The 18,261-nt window shown below is 49.6% G+C and overlaps 2 protein-coding genes across 3 annotated transcripts; both read left to right on the top strand.

Moving 5' to 3' along the window:
- Window positions 1-8,086: 8,086 nt before the first annotated feature.
- Window positions 8,087-14,126, top strand: THUMPD3 (THUMP domain containing 3). Of its 2 annotated transcripts, none has more exons than XM_050313101.1 (9): window positions 8,087-8,399; window positions 8,765-8,842; window positions 9,356-9,895; window positions 10,940-11,070; window positions 11,491-11,560; window positions 11,937-12,052; window positions 12,241-12,348; window positions 12,598-12,721; window positions 12,952-14,126. In XM_050313101.1, exons 1-9 carry the CDS (start codon window positions 8,181-8,183, stop codon window positions 13,081-13,083), a joined length of 1,518 nt encoding a protein of 505 aa, XP_050169058.1. In that variant the 5' UTR covers window positions 8,087-8,180; the 3' UTR covers window positions 13,084-14,126. The 2 variants fall into 2 exon arrangements, with proteins under 2 accessions (XP_050169058.1, XP_050169057.1); XM_050313100.1 differs by having other exon boundaries at window positions 8,088-8,399; window positions 12,238-12,348.
- A 1,441-nt stretch (window positions 14,127-15,567) lies between these two features.
- On the top strand, window positions 15,568-17,404 carry LOC126638867 (von Hippel-Lindau disease tumor suppressor-like). The gene is made up of 3 exons (XM_050313115.1): window positions 15,568-15,813; window positions 16,205-16,315; window positions 16,681-17,404. Exons 1-3 carry the CDS (start codon window positions 15,591-15,593, stop codon window positions 16,863-16,865), a joined length of 519 nt encoding a protein of 172 aa, XP_050169072.1. The 5' UTR covers window positions 15,568-15,590; the 3' UTR covers window positions 16,866-17,404.
- The last annotated feature ends 857 nt before the right edge of the window (window positions 17,405-18,261 follow it).

Below are 18,261 nucleotides of genomic sequence, written 5' to 3'. Positions count from 1 at the left end.
TGTGCTGTGTCAGCATGCCTGGACCTGGCCAAGCCCCTCCTGGGTCTGCAGAGGGCTCGGGCCACCTCTGCAGCAACGAGGTGTTCCCATGGCAAAGCCCCGGGCTGCCACCTTCTGTTCTGGGAGGGTCCCCGAGCCCTGCCTCAGCCTTGGACAGCTCGCAGGGCATCCTGAGCCTTCACACAGGCTGCAGCTCCGGCTCAGCCACGAGGCTGCCCTGGCACAGAGTGAACGCTGGCAGTGCCCGCTCCACTCAGCGCCACAGGGACAGAACAGCAGCCTGGGGCAGGCAGGGAAGGTCTGTTAAACCACCAAAGGGCACATCTCAGCCCTGGCTGTGCCTGCAGGATGCAAACTGACCCCTGGAGTGAGGCAAGGACAGCAATCCATTTTTATGCCCTGTTTTTAAAGCTGTTTTCTTCCCTCTATTCCCAGCATCACTGTGCTTTGGGTTTGACAATTTGTGTGCACAGTGAATCTAATTTGATTTTTATCCCTTTTGTCTCCCTCTATTTTGCACACTACATTAGGCTTTTGTTCCAAGGCAGTTAAAGCAGATTTGCTGTGTGCTGTGAGCTGCCTCCCAGTGCTGGCAGAGCCTCAGAGCACAGACAAGCATCACGTAACAGATATGCTGTCGATAAGGGGGAGGCTTGCACAACGGTGAGGCCCAGAGAGCTGGGATTCTCAACAACAGCAGTAGAACCAACTGTGTGTGAGCAGGTTCCTCCAGCTGGAGAGCTACACCCCACACTGTGGCGTGGCTGGAGCTGCAGCCTGTGGGGGACTTGTCACAGAGGCTCCAAGAGCTCCAACAGATATAGTAGCTCTGCTGTTGTTCAGCACACCCTGATGTTTGGTTTCTCCTCTCCCTCTTTTTAAACTTACGCTGTGTTGACTGTGCTGCTCTCGCAGCCCCGTGAAACGTGGAGGTGGCAGGGCAGCAGGTGTTTGTGGCCCGAGGTCTGTCCCCACAGCCCCCGCAGGCAAGGGTCTGCCTGGCAGTGCTGTGCATCCCAGCCCTGCTGCAGGGCCAGGCTGGCTCCTCCTGTGACGCTGCTCAATGTGTTGCATGTGACTCCTTCCTTTTAGACAGGATCAGGAGTGTACCAACGTGTTCCAAGTATAGCCACAATTGCTTTCCAGAAAAAAAGCTGCATTAATTTGTGTTGGCACTGATTTGGCAGTGGTTTCCCATGTGCCAATCATTATGACACATTTCCTTTTCTACCCTCCCCTAATCACTGCAACAAGAAAAATCTGGTTTACAGTGACAGTGGCATATCCATTAGATATTATTTATGTGTACAGATCCATAGATGCTTAAATGTTTATAGATTCAAATGACTTGAGGAAGAAACAAGGACAAAAGATATCTTGTCTTAAGACAATAAAAAGTACATGGTATGAGAGAAGCTACTGGTTTAGCAATACTAGAAGTTTTTTTTAAATTACTGTGGACTTTTTATACCTGTGGATTTCAGTTTGAAGGAAAAAGGCCACCCTCCCAACACGAGCACAGCCGTGATCAGAGAGCTGGCCCTGGAGGAAGGGAAAGCTGAGGCAGAGCTGTGGGATCAGACAGCCAGTGCAGGAGCAAACTGTGGCACAGCTTAACAAGGGACCTGAGCAAACCCTGCAGGTTTTGTAGGGCTGAGCTGCTGAGCCAGCAGAGCATCACCAGGGCTTCAGCAACCCACGATCACACCCCTGCAGCAACCCCTGATCACACCCCTGCAGCAACCTCTGATCACACCCCTGCAGCAACCCACGATCACACCCCTGCAGCGAGGGCCACGCTGCTCTCCTGCCTCCCCACTCCTCTCCATCCTCTTCCTCCTGCTGGCACCATGGGCAGTGCAGCACCCAGTTCTCTGTGCTGCCCTGGCTGGGGCTGAACCTGACAAAATGGTCTGCATCTTGTAACTCGTCCAAATTAAAGGACTCTGACATGGGAAGTACTGGAGTATGTGCGCAGAGCAGGATCCTGAGGCACAGACCTCTCAGGAGTACACTGCTCCAGAAAGAAAAACCTAATTTCCTGAGGCTTCTCCAAAAATACAGCTCAGCAATGAAGGCACTGACCTGAAAACCCCAACCAAAAGCTTGAGTCAGTCATCTCCAAAGGCATAGCCCACATGTTTGGGGTTTTAACTTCTCAAACATCCAGATGGGCCTTTTCATTAATTTCACTGCCAGAAACCACGGCAGCGCCCTTGGCTCCACGCAGCAGCAACCGTGACTCCCTGCAGCAGGATTCCAGAGGCTCTGTGTCCCGTGGCACTGGGCTGTGCAGCTCTGCAGAGCTGTGATACCTGTCAGCTCTCACAGCTGCTCTCCAGGGAGGACATGACCCTGTGTTATGGGGCTCCTGTTCCAAAGCACTGGCACTGCAGGGATTCAACTGGATCCAATCGCTCCCAGATTTGAGGAGCAGAGCAAAACACATGTGTAACGCAGGAACTCAGCAGAGCTGTGCCAGCTGTCTGTGTGCCCAGAATCAGTGCAAAATGTTGCTGTCAGATCTAACTGGCAACCTCAGCTGTAACACAAACAACACTGCCTGATTGCTCCCGGGGACTCGCGGCCAGCACTTGTATGAAGGGTAATAGTTTGTGGAGGATTTTCATTTAAAGTAAAGGCTGATGTGATCTTTCATTTCAGATTTTAATTAAGCTCCCTTGCCAAGCTGCAGAGAAAAATCCTGAAAATTGTAATTCAAGAGCATGGAAAAGTGTCAGATGTCAAAGGCGAGCAAAATCCTCAGCTGCTGTTGTTTTAATTGCAATTTCATTAGTCCAAAAGACACAGCATGTTTTCCAAGGAAGCTCCTGCTTCCCCAGTGCTCACAGTCTAACTTTCTGTAGAACACATCAAATGCCAACCAAGATGTATGTATAAGCCCACATTTCATTCTTGTCACAAGATGCTGATTTACCTGCACTCAGGGTATTATTTTTCCCTCCTCTCACACTCTCTCTCTCTCAGCTCAAAAAGAGCTATTTACAGAGCTCTTGTCATGTCTCAGGCTGAAGGCCTCAGTCCTCCATTCTTTACAATCCAGTCCCAGTTCCTTCCCTTCTGCTGGACTAAGGAAAACAGTGCTGGGGGCTGTGCTCTTGCCCCAGCACAATCCAAGCAGTTGCTGTCCCCTGTTTCTGTAGCCTTGGCATCCTCCTGTGTCCCCTTGCGCTCCTGCTCCAGGTTCTTCCCAGAGCTGTTTCATTGCCAGCATTTGGCACCTAGCCCTTGGCATGTGCTTAAGGGAGGAAATATTGCTGACACCAGCACCAGAGCCTGCTGCAGCCTCAGGGGGAAGCTGCTGCATGCGCAGGGAGCTGGGCCAGAGCAGAGGGAGCCCCATTTCCTGAGCAAACAACCCACAAGGTCACTGTTTCATAACAAGCTTGAGCCAGGCCATGGGGGAACACATGAAATACTGCAGCCCTTCTGCTGCAAATGCTTCAAAACAGCTACAAAAACTTGGCACCAAAAACACAAGATCTTTGCTCTGACATATTCTGCACTGAACTGAATCCCACTAATCCATAAAGTGAGTGAGTTTGGGATGGAACATGGGGGATGAGTTGCTGCTCCCTGTTCCCTCAACTGCCACTTCTCAACCAAAACAGCTCCAGCTCACAGTGCATCCTGGTTAAAAAAAAAACAAAACAGGTCATCAGAGATAGTGACTGACACCTCCACACTCTCCTATAATGTGAAAGTATTAGGGGATCATGGGGTATGGAAAACCACACATCAGGGACAACCAGGGCCTCCCTAAAGCTCACTTCCACCTACTGATTTACCCCACAGAATAACACACAACTGACTGAATAACTGTTTGTCCTCTGCAAGCTGTACCACAGCCCTTAAATACAACACACCCGTCGTATCACAGGCACAACTGGCTGCCAAGGCCCGCTGTGGGAGCAACGGACACGCATGGGTAATGAGTGTAATGCCATGGAGGGACTCCCACACCCTCCAACCCAAAATCTTACAGATGGGAATTTGTAGCTCAGACAAATCCCTGTCCTGCTGAAGGGATTCCTTCCAGCCCAGGGCAAAGCATGCTGGTGGGGCAGCTCTAGAGAGCAGGATGGCCTGGCCAGAGGATTGGGATCCACAGCCCAGGAGGCTGACAAACCAGGAACTACTGCCATGGCTGCAAGTATTTCAGACAATGAAAAAAGTCTGCTCTTAACAGCCATGTAGTCATGGATATAAAACAGACAAATCACTAAATCGCAGAAAAACAGTGAGAAAATTTAAACCTGGAATTTGTTCTGGACTCTGCTCACTGCAGAGTTGCACAATTTTCCCAGTTTCACTTTAAAATACCCCCATGATTTAATGCTAAAAAGCTGGGGCTTGAGTGAAGCCTGGATTCCCTGCAGATGATTTCACAATGTCTAACTCGGAAGGCATCTCCCCTCAGCCTCTGAAAAACCCAGTGCTGCAGAATCTGTTCAGGGATCAGTCAGATATGTGCTCAAACAGAGCATTCACCACAGCACAGCAATACACAAAAGTTCACTTGTGAACCAGAACATGCAAGGGGTTGTCTCTGGCCTAAAGAGCACGTAACTGCATGAAGACTGGTGGCACTTCATAAGCCCCTGCTGGGGATTGTGGGTTTGGAATGGAAACTTAATTATCAAATCTGAGTTTTTATCTTACTGATATAATCTCTTTTAAACTATTTAGGATGAAGTTATTTAGCAGTAAGCAGATGTGTTATCCAGGATTACTCCTTTTCCCAGCAGAGAAAGGGCTGTCCACCCACAGCAGTGTGAGGTACGTACAACTCTCTACAAGTCTCTGTGTGAGCTGTACAAGCCCTGAGGCCCAAAGGATCTGCTGGGTTTGGGAGGACAGGTAGCAGGAAATGCAGTGTTTGCACATTGCTGCCTCTCCCCTCGATGCTCCCTGCACAGCACTTGCAGAAGAGAAGGGCTCACACTGCAAGCAGGCACCTTCCTCATGCCAGCACTGCCCCCAGACCAGCCCAAGGAAAGGTCCCTCAGCCTGCAGGGAGGAGGAGGAGGCTCCGTGGCAAGGCATGTGTGACGAGTCAAGCCACAGGTTCGAGCACAAGTGCCCACACACTGAAGAAACACGGCAGGGAAGGGACAGAAGGGGATGGGCAAAAAGTCACAGATTTTCCTCCCATGCTCCAGAAGCTTCCCAGCCAGGCCCGTGGACAGCTCCCATCTGGCAGGCAGCTCTCGAGCCCACAGAGGGGCCAGGTCTTCCCTACAGCAGCATCTGTCCCAGGTGCCTGCTCTCGGATGCGCTGCCTGTTCAGCTTATTTGGTCCTATGCAAAATATGCTGGGGACAGGAAGGATGGGATGGTCCCTTGTTAAACAAACACCTCCAACAACAAGGGTTTTGCCACACAATTTCTCACTTTAAATTCTGAACTCTTTGTCAACTCTTTGTCGTGTTCTATCGCCCACCAGCCTCAGTTCACAGCTCTTCTGACTAAGGCTCACCAGTGCTGCCACAAACTGACTAATTCTTCCCCATCTAGTAACAGCTAAGCTGCTAATTCACTCCTCCCCTGACCTCTGGGTGTCGAAATAACATTATCCTTCAGCTGGAGATTCCCAAAAAACATACAATATTATCTTTCTCTCATGCACATGAAAATAATAAAAGTCGAGGAAAAATTAAGTAATTAGATTAGATGTCAGGAAGAAATTGTTCCCTGTGAGGGTGGTGAGGCCCTGGTACAGGTTGCCAAGAGAAGTTGTGGCTGCCCCATCCCTGGAAGTGTTCAAGGTCGGGTTGGATGGGGCTTAGAGTAACCTGGTCTAGTCCTAATTCCAGGACAAGTTATTGGTTTTAGTAAGTTAAGGGTATTGTAAATTGTTCTTCAGTTGTGTACCAATATTATGAGACAAATAATAATGACACCAAGATAATATTAGGACCCTTTGGTCAATTGGACAAGTGCTATCTCCATCATTCCATTGATAACCTGAGGAGCAAGAGTGCAGAAACATTCAGCATCCTCTGTGGTCCAGCCTGCTATTGACACATGCATTCCAAACGGACAGATCCAGCTTCCCCAGGCCACAAATGCTTCCAGACAAGTGGACAGCAATGCTCTTCCTCGGGTATGCACTAAACCAGCCATGAAATCGATGCTGCCAGCTCATCAGGAACCAGTACTGCCTGTAAGCAGGGCTCACAGAGCTGCCCAACAGGCACCTGCTCTCCTCAACTGACTGCAGCTGCTCCTGGGAACCAGTTCGGTTCCTTGGCTCTGGGAAACCAGTTCATAATGGACACAAAAATGCAGCTTTGGTTTGATCTTGAAGACAGTTTGTCATATTTTCTTTCCTAGCAAAACAGAGGTAGGAGAGCTGCTGCAGGACCTGGCCACTGGCAGGAAACCATTCTGCAAGTGGTGCCTGGACAGATTTTGAGAGCTGCAGCAGAGCAGGCTGATCCCTGCTTCTCACCTTCCCATGTGAGGCCAGCTGGGAAGGTCAGAGCTGCTGCTGCTAGGCCAGACGTACGGAATCCATTTAAGTGTCTGGCAAACACCTTCACCAAAATACGCTGAAAATTCTGCTATTGAAAGTAGCTCAGCAACCTGAGCTCATTATCCCGCTTGAACTAGAGAGCTCACCCTTGCTGTACTAGTTGCTGCAGGATAAAGCTGTGCAAAATCTGTGGCTGCCTCTGCTTTAGCACATTTTAAGTTCTCATCGAAGCCATTTCACAAACTTTCTCCAGCATGTTTATGATCCAAATTCCACCGTTTTCATTTTATATTTTCAGACTTGAATCACAAGTAAACCCACACCTTCCCTCTCCCTTCTCATGTGAAAGCAAAGCGATGCTTCAGAAGACTCAATGGCAGGAGCAGTGCCTCAGGCCTCCTGCTCGACATTAAATGTCACAGCCCAAACAGAACTCACAGGGGGAAATGAAGACAGACAATGCTGCTGCCAGTACAGGCACTGCATCTGCAGACAGAGAAGCTGCAGGGACACGTTGTGTTCACATTTATCAATCCAGTACTGGGAAAAGGTAAAGACTCTGGGACCTGAAGAAAAGAGGAGCAAAACAGTGCCTCTTCAGCTTCATGCTGATCACGCTTGGGCACAGTGACACAGGCATGGCCATGGCAGATAGCTGAGGTGGCCTCTCTATGCCTCCTGAAAGAACATTTAGCTGATAGGTTTTTCTTTAAAAAAAATTCTAGTGCTGGAAACATGACAAGGACAGCAGCCCGACGATCGAGGGAACTGAGCACTTTTTATAACAAGGAACGAAGAAGGAAATAGCCCCTGATGGTTTGCACAGGGGACGCGGCAGCAGCGGCGGCCCGCGCTGTGCTCGGGCTCCGTGCCGGGACCGCGGGGGCTGCGGGGACAGAGGGACACGGGCTGTACTGGCTCTGGAACCGGGCAGTGACCCAGCGCTCCTCCAGGAAAACCGATGGATCCTGTTCCACGGTGGGAACGCGCATGGAACCGCCGCCTTCCCCGACCCTGCTGCCTTCCCTGGATGTCCGGCTGCACCGCCTGCTCACTGTCCATGGGGCAGGAACCTGCCCGGCTGTCCTGTCACCGCCGTGTCACACACAGTGCGCGCCCGGCAGGAACGCGTGCCTGGCTCTGCGCCGGCCGCTCCGCTGAGGGGCGCGGGGAAGCACGGGCCGGCGGGATCGGCTCCAGGGCCGGCGGGATCGGCTCCCCCCGCTCCGCTCCCCGCGGGCCGGCGGGATCGGCTCCAGGGCCGGCGGGATCGGCTCCAGGGCCGGCGGGATCGGCTCCCCCCCGCTCCGCTCCCCGCGGGCCGGCGGGATCGGCTCCAGGGCCGGCGGGATCGGCTCCCCCCGCTCCGCTCCCCGCGGGCCGGCGGGATCGGCTCCAGGGCCGGCGGGATCGGCTCCCCCCGCTCCGCTCCCCGCGGGCCGGCGGGATCGGCTCCAGGGCCGGCGGGATCGGCTCTCCTCCGCTCCGCTCCCCGCGGGCCGCGGCGCCGCCTCCCGCCCGCTCGGAGCAGCGACCCGCGGGCAGCGCGGGCTGGACCGCCCGGCAAGGAAGCGGAAGGGGCGGGGGCGGCGGGACCGGTGGCTGTGTTCGGTGTGGCGCGGCGGTCGGAGCTGCCGGCGGTCTCCCTGCCCCGGCGGTCTCCCTGCCCCGGCAGCCTGCCATGGCGGAGGCGGCCGGTGACGCGGGGCTGGGTCCGGGTCCGGGTCCGGCTCCAGCCCAGGAGGGCGCCGAGCTCGCCGCCGTTATCGGCGCCACGGTGCCCACGGGGTTCGAGCAGACGGCGGCCGAGGAGGTGCAAGAGAAGCTGGGCTCGGCCTCCAGGATCAGCAGGGACCGGGGCAAGATCTACTTCGCGGTCCCGGCCCGGAGCCTGCCGCAGGTCCGTGCACGCCGCCTGCTCCACTCCCCGCTCCGCTGTGCCCGCCGCGGCCTCGCTGCCCTGCCCGGCCCTGCCCGGCCCTGCCCCGTTCGGAGGGTCGCGGCCGCTCTGAGCCGAACGCTCCGGTGTCGGAGGGCGCGACCGGCCCGGGTGCCGCAGCTGTATCCGCCTTTATCGCGGTTTGAAGGGGAGATTAAGTCAAAACTGGGGAGGTTAAATCAGCGCAGAGGCGTAAAGTGATAACTCCCTTGGGGGACTAAAGTGGAAAATCGTGCATGTAAGATGGCAAAATTCTAACGATAGTAAACACGGTCCCCACGACACACGGTTAGTAACGTGTCACCGTGCCTTCTCATCTCCTCCAGGTGCACCGTCTGCGGTCAGTGGATAATTTATTTGTTGTTGTTGAAGAGTTTAAAGACTATCAATTTAAAGAAAATAAGGTGAGGTATTCCTCATTTTTCGGTCAGTTCTGGGGTTCGAAGTGTGGTTTGGCTGTTCTTTAACACTAGTGTCAAAGTATTCCGTTTGACTAAAAAGTTTGTTGGGTTTTTTTGTTGTGATATTATTTCAGTTTCCCTTTTCTGGCTTGTAAATGGAAGCGTGGCCATGTTGTCTAACATTTCTTTAGTTGAATATATTGCATTGGTAAAATCTGGGATGAGAGGTGGTGCCATGTTTGTAGATCACAAATATAGGACAGTGATGTATCACTTTGGTCACTTAATGCAGTGCTAGCTGTTTCTTTATGAGACAAATTGTGAAATCCTGTGGGTCTTGTGATTTTCAGTGCAATTGCTTTTAGTTATGGCAAGAATCGGACAAAAACCTATAAGCTTTGCTTAAAGATGTAGTGGGTTAGTGTTAAATAAACTACTTTGATAGATCTAAAAGTAAAAGATAACTTTAAAAGGAATGGAATGACTTCAAAGCACAACAACTTCTGTCTGTTAAAGGAAGATGCTTTAAAGGATTTGGAAGATTTGGTTAAAAAGCTGCCCTGGACCGATCCGTTGAAAGTTTGGGAGCTGAACAACAGCTTAAAAAAGAAAAAGACAAAACGCAAAAAACACAGTTTGCAGAGTCCTGCAAGCAGGGAGAAGCTGAGTGATGGTGGAGAAGAGGGAGGAGCAGACCAAAAAGACACTAATGACCAGGAGGACTGTGCCCAAAACATTGCGGGTGTGGAACCTGCTGGCAGCCAGGATACAGAGAAGCCTCAAGAGGTGGCATCCCAAAATGGGGGGGAGGAGGAAGAAGAGGATAATGAGCAATTGGATGCAAGGGACGAAGTGCAGGCGAGTTCTGGGAGTGGGACCAAGGCTGGTGATGGTCAGACAGCTGAAGAAGAGGTGAAGGTGCTGAAGTTCCGAGTGACGTGCAACAGAGCTGGAGACAAGCACAGCTTCACATCAAACGAGGCTGCGAGAGACTTCGGTGGAGCTGTGCAGGAGCACTTCCAGTGGAAAGCTGACATGACGAACTTCGATGTGGAGGTATGGTGGTGTGCCTTGGAAACGCCTATGTTTCTGCTGTACAAATTTTTAGTTCTTAATTGTGATGCTTAGCGATCCCCAAATTGCCTTTCAGAGACTCGAACTGAAAGCGTTCATTTCCCTGGCACGTCACGTGTCCTCGGATTCCAGCAGTTGCTGGTGGTTTGGCTATCCATGATAATAATCTCTAGAGGGGCCCAGTGTGGCACCTCTCCCTTCCCCAGGCCTCTCATTTGTTCAAACACTGCTGTCTCCTCTCATTAGCTGATGAACGCAGCACAACTGAGCTGAGGCTGGAAAGCTCTCCGCTCTCTCCCAGCCACAGCAAAGGCTTGAGTTCTGAGTATTACCACCTGCTATAGCCTTTGGGCTCCTTCATATTTAAAAGTAATCTTGACGTCTTCTGCTTTGCTTTTACCCTCAGTAAACCTGTCCTTGTTCTGTTGTTTAATACCACTCTAAGTTATCAGGAGATGCTCCATCTGGGAAGCTGGTTTTATGGGTGAAGGGTTAACAGCAACTGTCCAGCGTTTATTTCCTGTCAGAGGAGAGCAGAGTTTGGGAAAGCACAGCCAACACCCCTGGTCCATTGGTCGTGCAGGACCACTATTTCTGAGGGACAGAAAAACTTTAGTTTTTCTTGCAGGACTACTAAGGGCTGGTCACTGCCCTGGAGCAAGATGCTAATACGGTCTCCACCACAAATGTGAATTTTATTGCTGCTTTGCAGATACTTCACTGTGACTTGCAGGACTTACTTGGCTTCTCCTCCAAACTTACAAACTAAAGCTTTTAGGAAGCCAGTGTAATTGTTATAGCACTTTGGGAAGTCTCATTTAAAAGATTCTGTGTAACAGAGAATATGTGAATGCTCTCCCAAGTTCTGTCCTTTATGGTTATAAAAATTGGGCTTTGCTTTTCCTACAAGAAGAAAAGCTCTTTTATACATCGTTCCTGGTTTTTAAATTGCCATATAACTTCCCATAAGTATTTACCAGGCATACTATGGAAACTCCTGAAATTCAGTTCAGGTTTTTTCTTTAGGTTCTTCTGAATATTCACAACAATGAAGTGGTGGTGGGGATTGCGTTAACTGAAGAGAGTCTTCACAGACGGAATATCACACACTTCGGACCCACAACGCTGCGTTCGACTCTGGCTTACGGCATGCTCAGGTCAGGGCATACTCATACTCATACTATTATACTCAGTTAATGAGTCCTTTTGTTTCAGAAATTAGACCCTTTATCCCCCTACTGCTTCCTCAGAAGCCATTTCTGTTAATTCTTGAAAAAAAAATTTAAAAAGCAGAGTTGCTGACATGGCGTGCTTTGTAGTTACAGTGGCTGTTTCCCAGACAAGGAAAATAAATCTTTGCTGCATTAGCCTAGTTTCAAAATAGCGTATCACATTTGTGAAAGAATTTCATTGTATTGCTGTTTATAAAATGGTAATTAACATATTGAAAAAATAATCACAACATTTTTTTGTTAGAAGGGTAGAATCAGAATTGTTAAAGTAGTTCACTTTCCCTTCCTTAGAGGAATTCAGATTTTCTTGGCTTTTCTCACCATATCTTTTCTTCTGTCCTTCAGACTCTGTGATCCCCAGCCCACGGATATCATAGTTGATCCCATGTGTGGTACAGGTGCAATACCAATAGAGGTGATTCTTCTGTGATTTTTTAAACTTAATTAAACTTAACAGTATCTGCAACTCAGTAATGTGTGTAAATCTTCTTGGTAATGACTGAATAGCAAGGTCCAGTCTCACCAGCTTTTGAACAGATACAAATACACTTTTTGTAAGTGACCATTTTCTTCTCTAGGCTGTAGCAGGAAGAAACTAAATCCAAAAGTATTTTGAGCCTTAAAGGTGCATAATACCTGTAACAGCTCTCTGTTACAGAACTGTAGATTCCTTGCTGTCCACTTGCAGTTGCTTTGTTGTATTTTGTCATGTTTGAGTAATTCTTCTGTTTGTTGTGTTTTCAGTCAAGCAGTGTTGATGCTAATGTTGCTTATTATCAATTCTCCCCTAGGGAGCTGCGGAATGGCCCTGCTGCTACCACATTGCAGGGGATAATAATCCTCAGGCTGTGAAGAGAGCAGCAAACAACGTCTGCTCCTTACTGAGGAAAAATGAGAGTAAGGACAGGTGAGAAGAGCACAGGGGATTTCTGTTTCCTGCAGTGTTATATGTAGAGAAATCCACTTTGCATTGATGCTTTTGAGTGTCTAGTTCATATTTTCCAGTTTATTCTGCTGCCAACATTCTAGATCTCCTCAGTGTAAAAAGCTTCTGAGTGCTCGTGTCTGAGGTAACTGCCTTTGCCCTTGCAGCAGCACTGCCCTGGGCGTTCCCTTGGACATCATCCAGTGGGATATCTGCAACCTGCCTCTGCGGACTGGCTGTGTGGACATTGTAGTGACAGACATGCCCTTTGGGAAGAGGTGAGGAGTGCTGGAAAGGTGGTGTGCCTCGCTGCCACAACTGCATGGGCTCACCTGGCCAGGCCTGGGCTTTTGTCCAGTCAGGTACTTAACTGGGCCTAGTTGGGAAGGTGTGATGGGCCCTGTGGTAAAAATACAGCTTGAAAGTAACAGTAACTGTGGTCCTCAGTGAGCTGATCCCTGTCTGAGAGACCAACATCAGTGAACTGGTTTCAGTCATCACAAAGGGCATCTGAATGTATCTTGCAGGATAGGGTCGAAGAAGAAGAACTGGGATCTTTACCCAGCTTGTCTGATGGAGATGGGCCGGATCTGCACCCCGGGGACAGGCAGGGCTGTGCTGCTTACCCAGGACAAGAAATGCTTTGCCAAGGTATGTTCTGTGGGAGAAAATCAAACCTATTTACACTTGAAAATGTATTGAGAAAAAATTTGTAAGCTGTCATCCTTACAGATGTTCTATTTATTGAGCAAAAATTACTAACATCTAAATGCACTTCTGGGCATGAAAAGTCCCTTGACATTGCCATCAGATGTGATTTAGAATAATAAAAAATAATGTTACTGTCTTAACGCTGCTCCCTGGCTGGTTTTGGCTTGCAGGCCTTGTCAAGGGTGGGACACATCTGGCGCAGAGCTCAGACTGTGTGGGTGAACGTGGGGGGACTCCACGCTGCAGTGTATCTGCTGAGGCGCACCTGGGAGAGAGCAGAAGAGAGAAGGTCCTTCTGGTAAACTGCATGGAAGAAGACACACCTCCAGAATTTGTTTAATGGCCATTTGGTAAAGCAGACACCACAGAGCTTGGGTCTGTCAGTTCCAAACCCGAACAACTTAAGCAGAAATTGTGTCACACGAATATTAAACCAGGGATCAACTTGAGAGCTGCCAGTTGTACTGTGTGTTCTGAAAACTTATTTAAATCACCTCTCCTCCTTGCCACCCAAACTGAAATTCAGCCGTGGGATTAGTAATGCTTTACATGGCCTGAGTCTTCTATATTTTTCAGTTAAATGTTTATTCCTCTGCTTACAGTAGAAAACATGTTGAGGCAGCTCCCAAGGTAACAGTTAATTATTTACCAAACTGTAGAAATCTTAATGTGTACCTTAAAATGACTACAGGACTACTAAGACTGTCACCTTGAAGGGTTCAGAGGTAGTATTTCTCTAATGTGGGATTTTTCCATATTGAAGTTTTTTAATTTATACCATTGCTCAAATGTAAACCAAGAAAATAAAACAGTATCTGGTTTTTATGGTCTGATAAGCAAATTCCAATTGGTAAACCATATGCTGTGCTACTGGTTCTCTTGCCTGTTACCTCACCTTAGTGCTAAATATCAGTAAATGTCTAATCCATATTTTAGTCTTCCACTGTCTTGGCTAAGGGGGTGACTCACGTGGCCTTAGCAAACCATCTGTCATTACTATTTGAGAACAAAGATACTTTTAGCAGCTATGTTAATAAGTTCATGTTTCTGGTGTCTACCCTAGACATATCAAAGTGGCAGTGTTTGAATGTCTTAGGTGATTTAACTGTCATAGTCATGCTGCCACAGTATTTACAAAAATATATTCCCTGTCGACTAACTTGAAGTTGCAAGTAATTTTTCTTCTCTAAACATACTGTGATTTCTCAGGCTTCTTACTCTGCTCAACAGAGGCTGAAAACACATTATTAGTTTTCCCTTTTCATTATAGTGTATTCATGCTAAGTACTTGTAAGTGTTCAGAGGTGAATTAACAAGTATTAAAAGTTTTAGAAGTTTTGCATAAGAGATGACTCTTAATTGTGTTCTTTTTTGGTTTGTGTCCAGATTTAAGAATATAGGAAAGAGATTATGTACAGTAAGAGCTCTGCTCTTTTACAAATGTGTTTTTGAGTTGGACGGTTTGAAGCAGTTGCTGTTAAAGCCCACAATTCTGGTTTTATGGAAGATTGGCACCAGACACTGAGGAATAGCAGCTTTTTTCAGTTAGGACAGTCAGCCTCATTGTGTATATATATATATATATATATATATGCTGTGTAATCCCACAATGCTGCTCACAGCTGCTTCACAGTATCAGGATCTGAACTATGTGCTCCTTCCATGATGTGAATTTGCTGTTTTCCTCTTGTAGAAGGAACACGAGGAGAAGGAACTCCTTTTCCACAAGGGCTATCAAACCAGCCTGCCTGGCAGTTCTGACACCTCCAGCTCTATTGGGAAAAAATCTAATTGACAGGTGATGATTTCTCTTGTGTCGTTCTCTAACAACCCACACACTTCTCCCTTACAGGCTGCTAGAGGGGCAGAAATTAGAAAAGGATCCCTCATCTAAGTCTTGTTGGAGAATGTTGAGTATTCTAAAAGAAAAACCTGCTAAGAGGTGTTGAGACATACGAGGAAAAGGGACTGTCTTTATGCTTTTAGCACTGTAATTTGCTGTGACTGTGGAGAAGAATATGCTTAAACTGCCTTTGTTCACTTCATCCCTACCCAGGGTAGGGGGGCTGGAAAGAGATGATCCTTAACATGCCTTCCAACCCAGAGCATTCTGCGGTTCTGTAAAGCGCTGTGTATGGAGAGGTATGTGTTATCACATACTTGAGACAGCAAAATGAAGGGTTTGGGTTGGAAGGGACCCCCTGCCATGGGCAGGGACACCTTCCACTAGCCCAGGTCCAGCCTGGCCTTGGACGCTCCCAGGGATGGGGCAGCCACAGCTTCTTTGGGCAGCCTGTGCCTCACAGGGAACAATTTCTTCCCAGTATCTAATCCAGTAACTTAATTTTTCCTTTAGTTTTACTACTTTCATGTGCATGAGCCAAAGAGAATACCGTATGGTGATTGGGAAGCTCCAGCTGAAGGATAAAGGACTGTTTTGACACTCAGAGATCAGGAGAGGAGTGAATTGGCAGAAGAATTAGTGTTATGGCAGCACTGGTGAGCCTTAGACAGAAGAGCTGTGAACTGAGGCTGGCGGATAAGGCACGAGAGCTGGTTGACAGAGCGTTCACCACTCTTGGGTGAGGAAGGGTGTGGCAAACCCTGCCGCTGTTCGGTGTATTTGGGGAGAGGGGCCCTGAGGGGCAGCGCCGTTCCCGCCCCCGGGGCTCCCCTCACGGCAGGCCCCGCCCCCCTCGGCCCGGCCGCGCGCAGGCGCCGGGGGCGGGGCCGCGTGCCGGGGGCGGGGCCGCGTGCCGGGGGCGGGGCCGCGCGCCGGGGGCGGGGCTGGCATGGCGGCCGGGCTGCGATGGCGCCGCCGCTGTCGCCGCCGCTGCTGCCGAGGGCCCTGGGCGGCCCGGGCGGCCCGGGGGCTGCGCTGCGCTCCGTGAACACACGGGAGGCCTCCGAGGTCGTCTTCAACAACCACAGCCCCCGCTGGGTGCTGCCCGTCTGGCTGGACTTCGAGGGCCGGCCGCGCCCCTACCCGGTCCTGCAGCCGCGCACCGGGCGCGTCATGCGCAGCTACCGCGGTGGGTGCGGCGGGACGGGATGGGACGGACGGGGGCGTCGCGGGGCCCGGGTGGTTGAGAAGGTAGCGGTGGGATTCACCATTTTCTTCTTTTTCTTTTTTTTTTTCTCCTTTTCCTCTTTTCGCTTTTCCCTCTCTCCTTTTTTCCTTTTCATGTTTCCCTTCCTTTTTTTCCTGTTCTTTTTTTCCTTTTCTTTTTCCTTCCATCACCTTTTCTTTTTTTCCTTTTCCCTTTCCCCTCCCGGTTCACGCCAGTGACCAGGGCCTGTGAACAGGGAGCTCAGCTGGAGAGCAGCTCGGTCCCTCACAGATACAGCTCCGTCCTTCGCGGGTGCCCCTCAGAGCTGCTCGAAGTGCCATAACTGCTGCATTCCCACCTTGTTCCCTCTCAGGGCACCTCTGGCTGTTCCGGGATGCAGGGACCAACGATGGGCTCCTTGTCAACCAGCAGGAGCTGTTTGTGGCAGCCCCCAACGTGACCAAAGCTGACATCACACTGCCAGGTAAGGGACAGCACTGCATGTGCCCTGGGGAATTCTGAACTTAGTCTCTCTGAACTTCAGTGTAAAGATGAGTGAGAAATCAGAAGTAAACCTGCTCAGACACAGGAAGAGGTGGTGAGGGATTCCAGGTAGAGCTGTGGTGCTGGATAGAGGTAGGGGCACACCTCTCCTGTAAAGGGTCTCTGAGGGGTTTCATAGGTGCCTCATGGCAGGAAGCACGTCCCCCCCTCTCTGGGGAGCCCAGCCTGTGGTGGGTGACACTGCTGCGGGCTGTGCTCTGTGTTCATGTGCTCAGAGCTGCACTGTGGGCGTTGGAGCAGCAGCTGAGAGCCCTCGTGACGAAGCTGTGTTTTGTTTGACCCCAGTGTTCACCCTGAAGGAGAGATGTCTGCAGGTCGTGCGCAGTCTGGTCAGCCCGGAGGACTACAGGAAACTGGACATTGTTAGATCATTATATGAAGAGCTGGAGGATCATCCTGATATTTGGAAGGATCTTCAGCGGCTTTCTCTGGAGAGGAGTGAAGCGTTGAGGAATGGAATTCTGGAATAACATGGTTACTGACTTCAGACTGTTCAATAGCAATCCACTGAGTTTGAGCAGTGAGGGTCACCAGGGAACACACCAAGAACCGATGGCTCCATTTAAAGTTCTGAAACATAAACTCAGTTAAGGTGGTTATGGTAAGTCAGATCCCAAAGACTGAACAGCACCTGGAGTGTGCCAGCTTCTGATGGTTCGGGTCTGTTGCTCATTACGTGTATCGCAAACAGATGGCTCCGGAGGCCTCACACGGATGAAGCTCAGAAGTTTGGGCACTGCATAGGGATCAGGACAGCTATATGGAACATATTCATACAGAGTAACCTTCATTGTATTGGAAAGCAGATTACACCAAGGATTAATTTAACCCAGACTAATGGTTGTAAGTGGCAGATTGACACCAGTTTTGTTTAAGTAATTTGTTTTGATGGAATTTCCCTGTCATGCATAGCCTCCATGTGCCCGTGGGTCACAGCGTGGGAGTTTTTATGTGAGGGTTTCCAGTACCACCTGAAGACTTGACAAATATTACGTTGATGTAAAAATTATGTGTAAAGACTTGGGTTTTTTTCTGCCTCTTACCTTTGCACTTACACAAACCCATATAGTATCTCTGCTGCAGCTGGCACGTTTTTACTCACATCATACCTTGAATGCCTTATTTGCCTTCATGATTAGATTCTTGCCTGGTTGATCTCAGCCACAGAGACCAGATCCTAGTTTTGGGACACCTTTGTCCTTCGTAGCTACTTTCCCAGCAGCCTGTACAGGGTTCACGTGGCAGTCTACAGGAGGCAGATGCTTTGAGTCCTGTCTCTTCCCATTGCAGTGCTGTTGTCCAGATCACAGTGGGGGGCCTTTTTGGGCCTGTCTCCTCAGGACCAATGGGGGCTGTATGGACTCCCACAGCCAGTTCACGGGCAGGGCCATGCTCTGTGGCAGGCTGGAGAAACAGAGATATCACTTCTTTGCCCATATTGTGTCCCCCACACCTCAGTGGAATGTGTCCTCGTGTGAATGCACAGAGTTGAAAGCAGCATAGTTTCAGTAGACACATGAATTTTCCACCAGTAACAGATGTGGTGCTGCTCAGGTAGAAGCAGGTTGGCAGGAGATCACAGCAGGTTATTTCTGTGCATACATTTGTTTCCAGTTGTACATTCTGGGAGCAGCTGTGAAACTGAGAATCTCAGTGTATTCTGTAAGAATGGAGTGCCTCCCCTATTTGTTGACTTATCTTATGTATTTGAAGTGTGTGAATTGATCTTTGACACAAAAATCCACACTAGCTTTCTGACTGATTCTGTCAGGTAACTCACAGTGCCTGTGTTTGTATCCCTGTGGTACTTGGACAGTGGTTGTGGTTGATTAGTAATAGGCACTTTGGACTGTACAACCTGCCCAG

This window comes from Myiozetetes cayanensis, unplaced genomic scaffold, assembly GCF_022539395.1.
Source record: "Myiozetetes cayanensis isolate MyiCay16 unplaced genomic scaffold, myiCay2020 scf18, whole genome shotgun sequence".
Lineage (NCBI taxonomy): Eukaryota > Metazoa > Chordata > Aves > Passeriformes > Tyrannidae > Myiozetetes > Myiozetetes cayanensis.
Note: the sequence above shows the minus strand (reverse complement) of the source record. Positions and strands in the feature narration are given on the sequence as shown.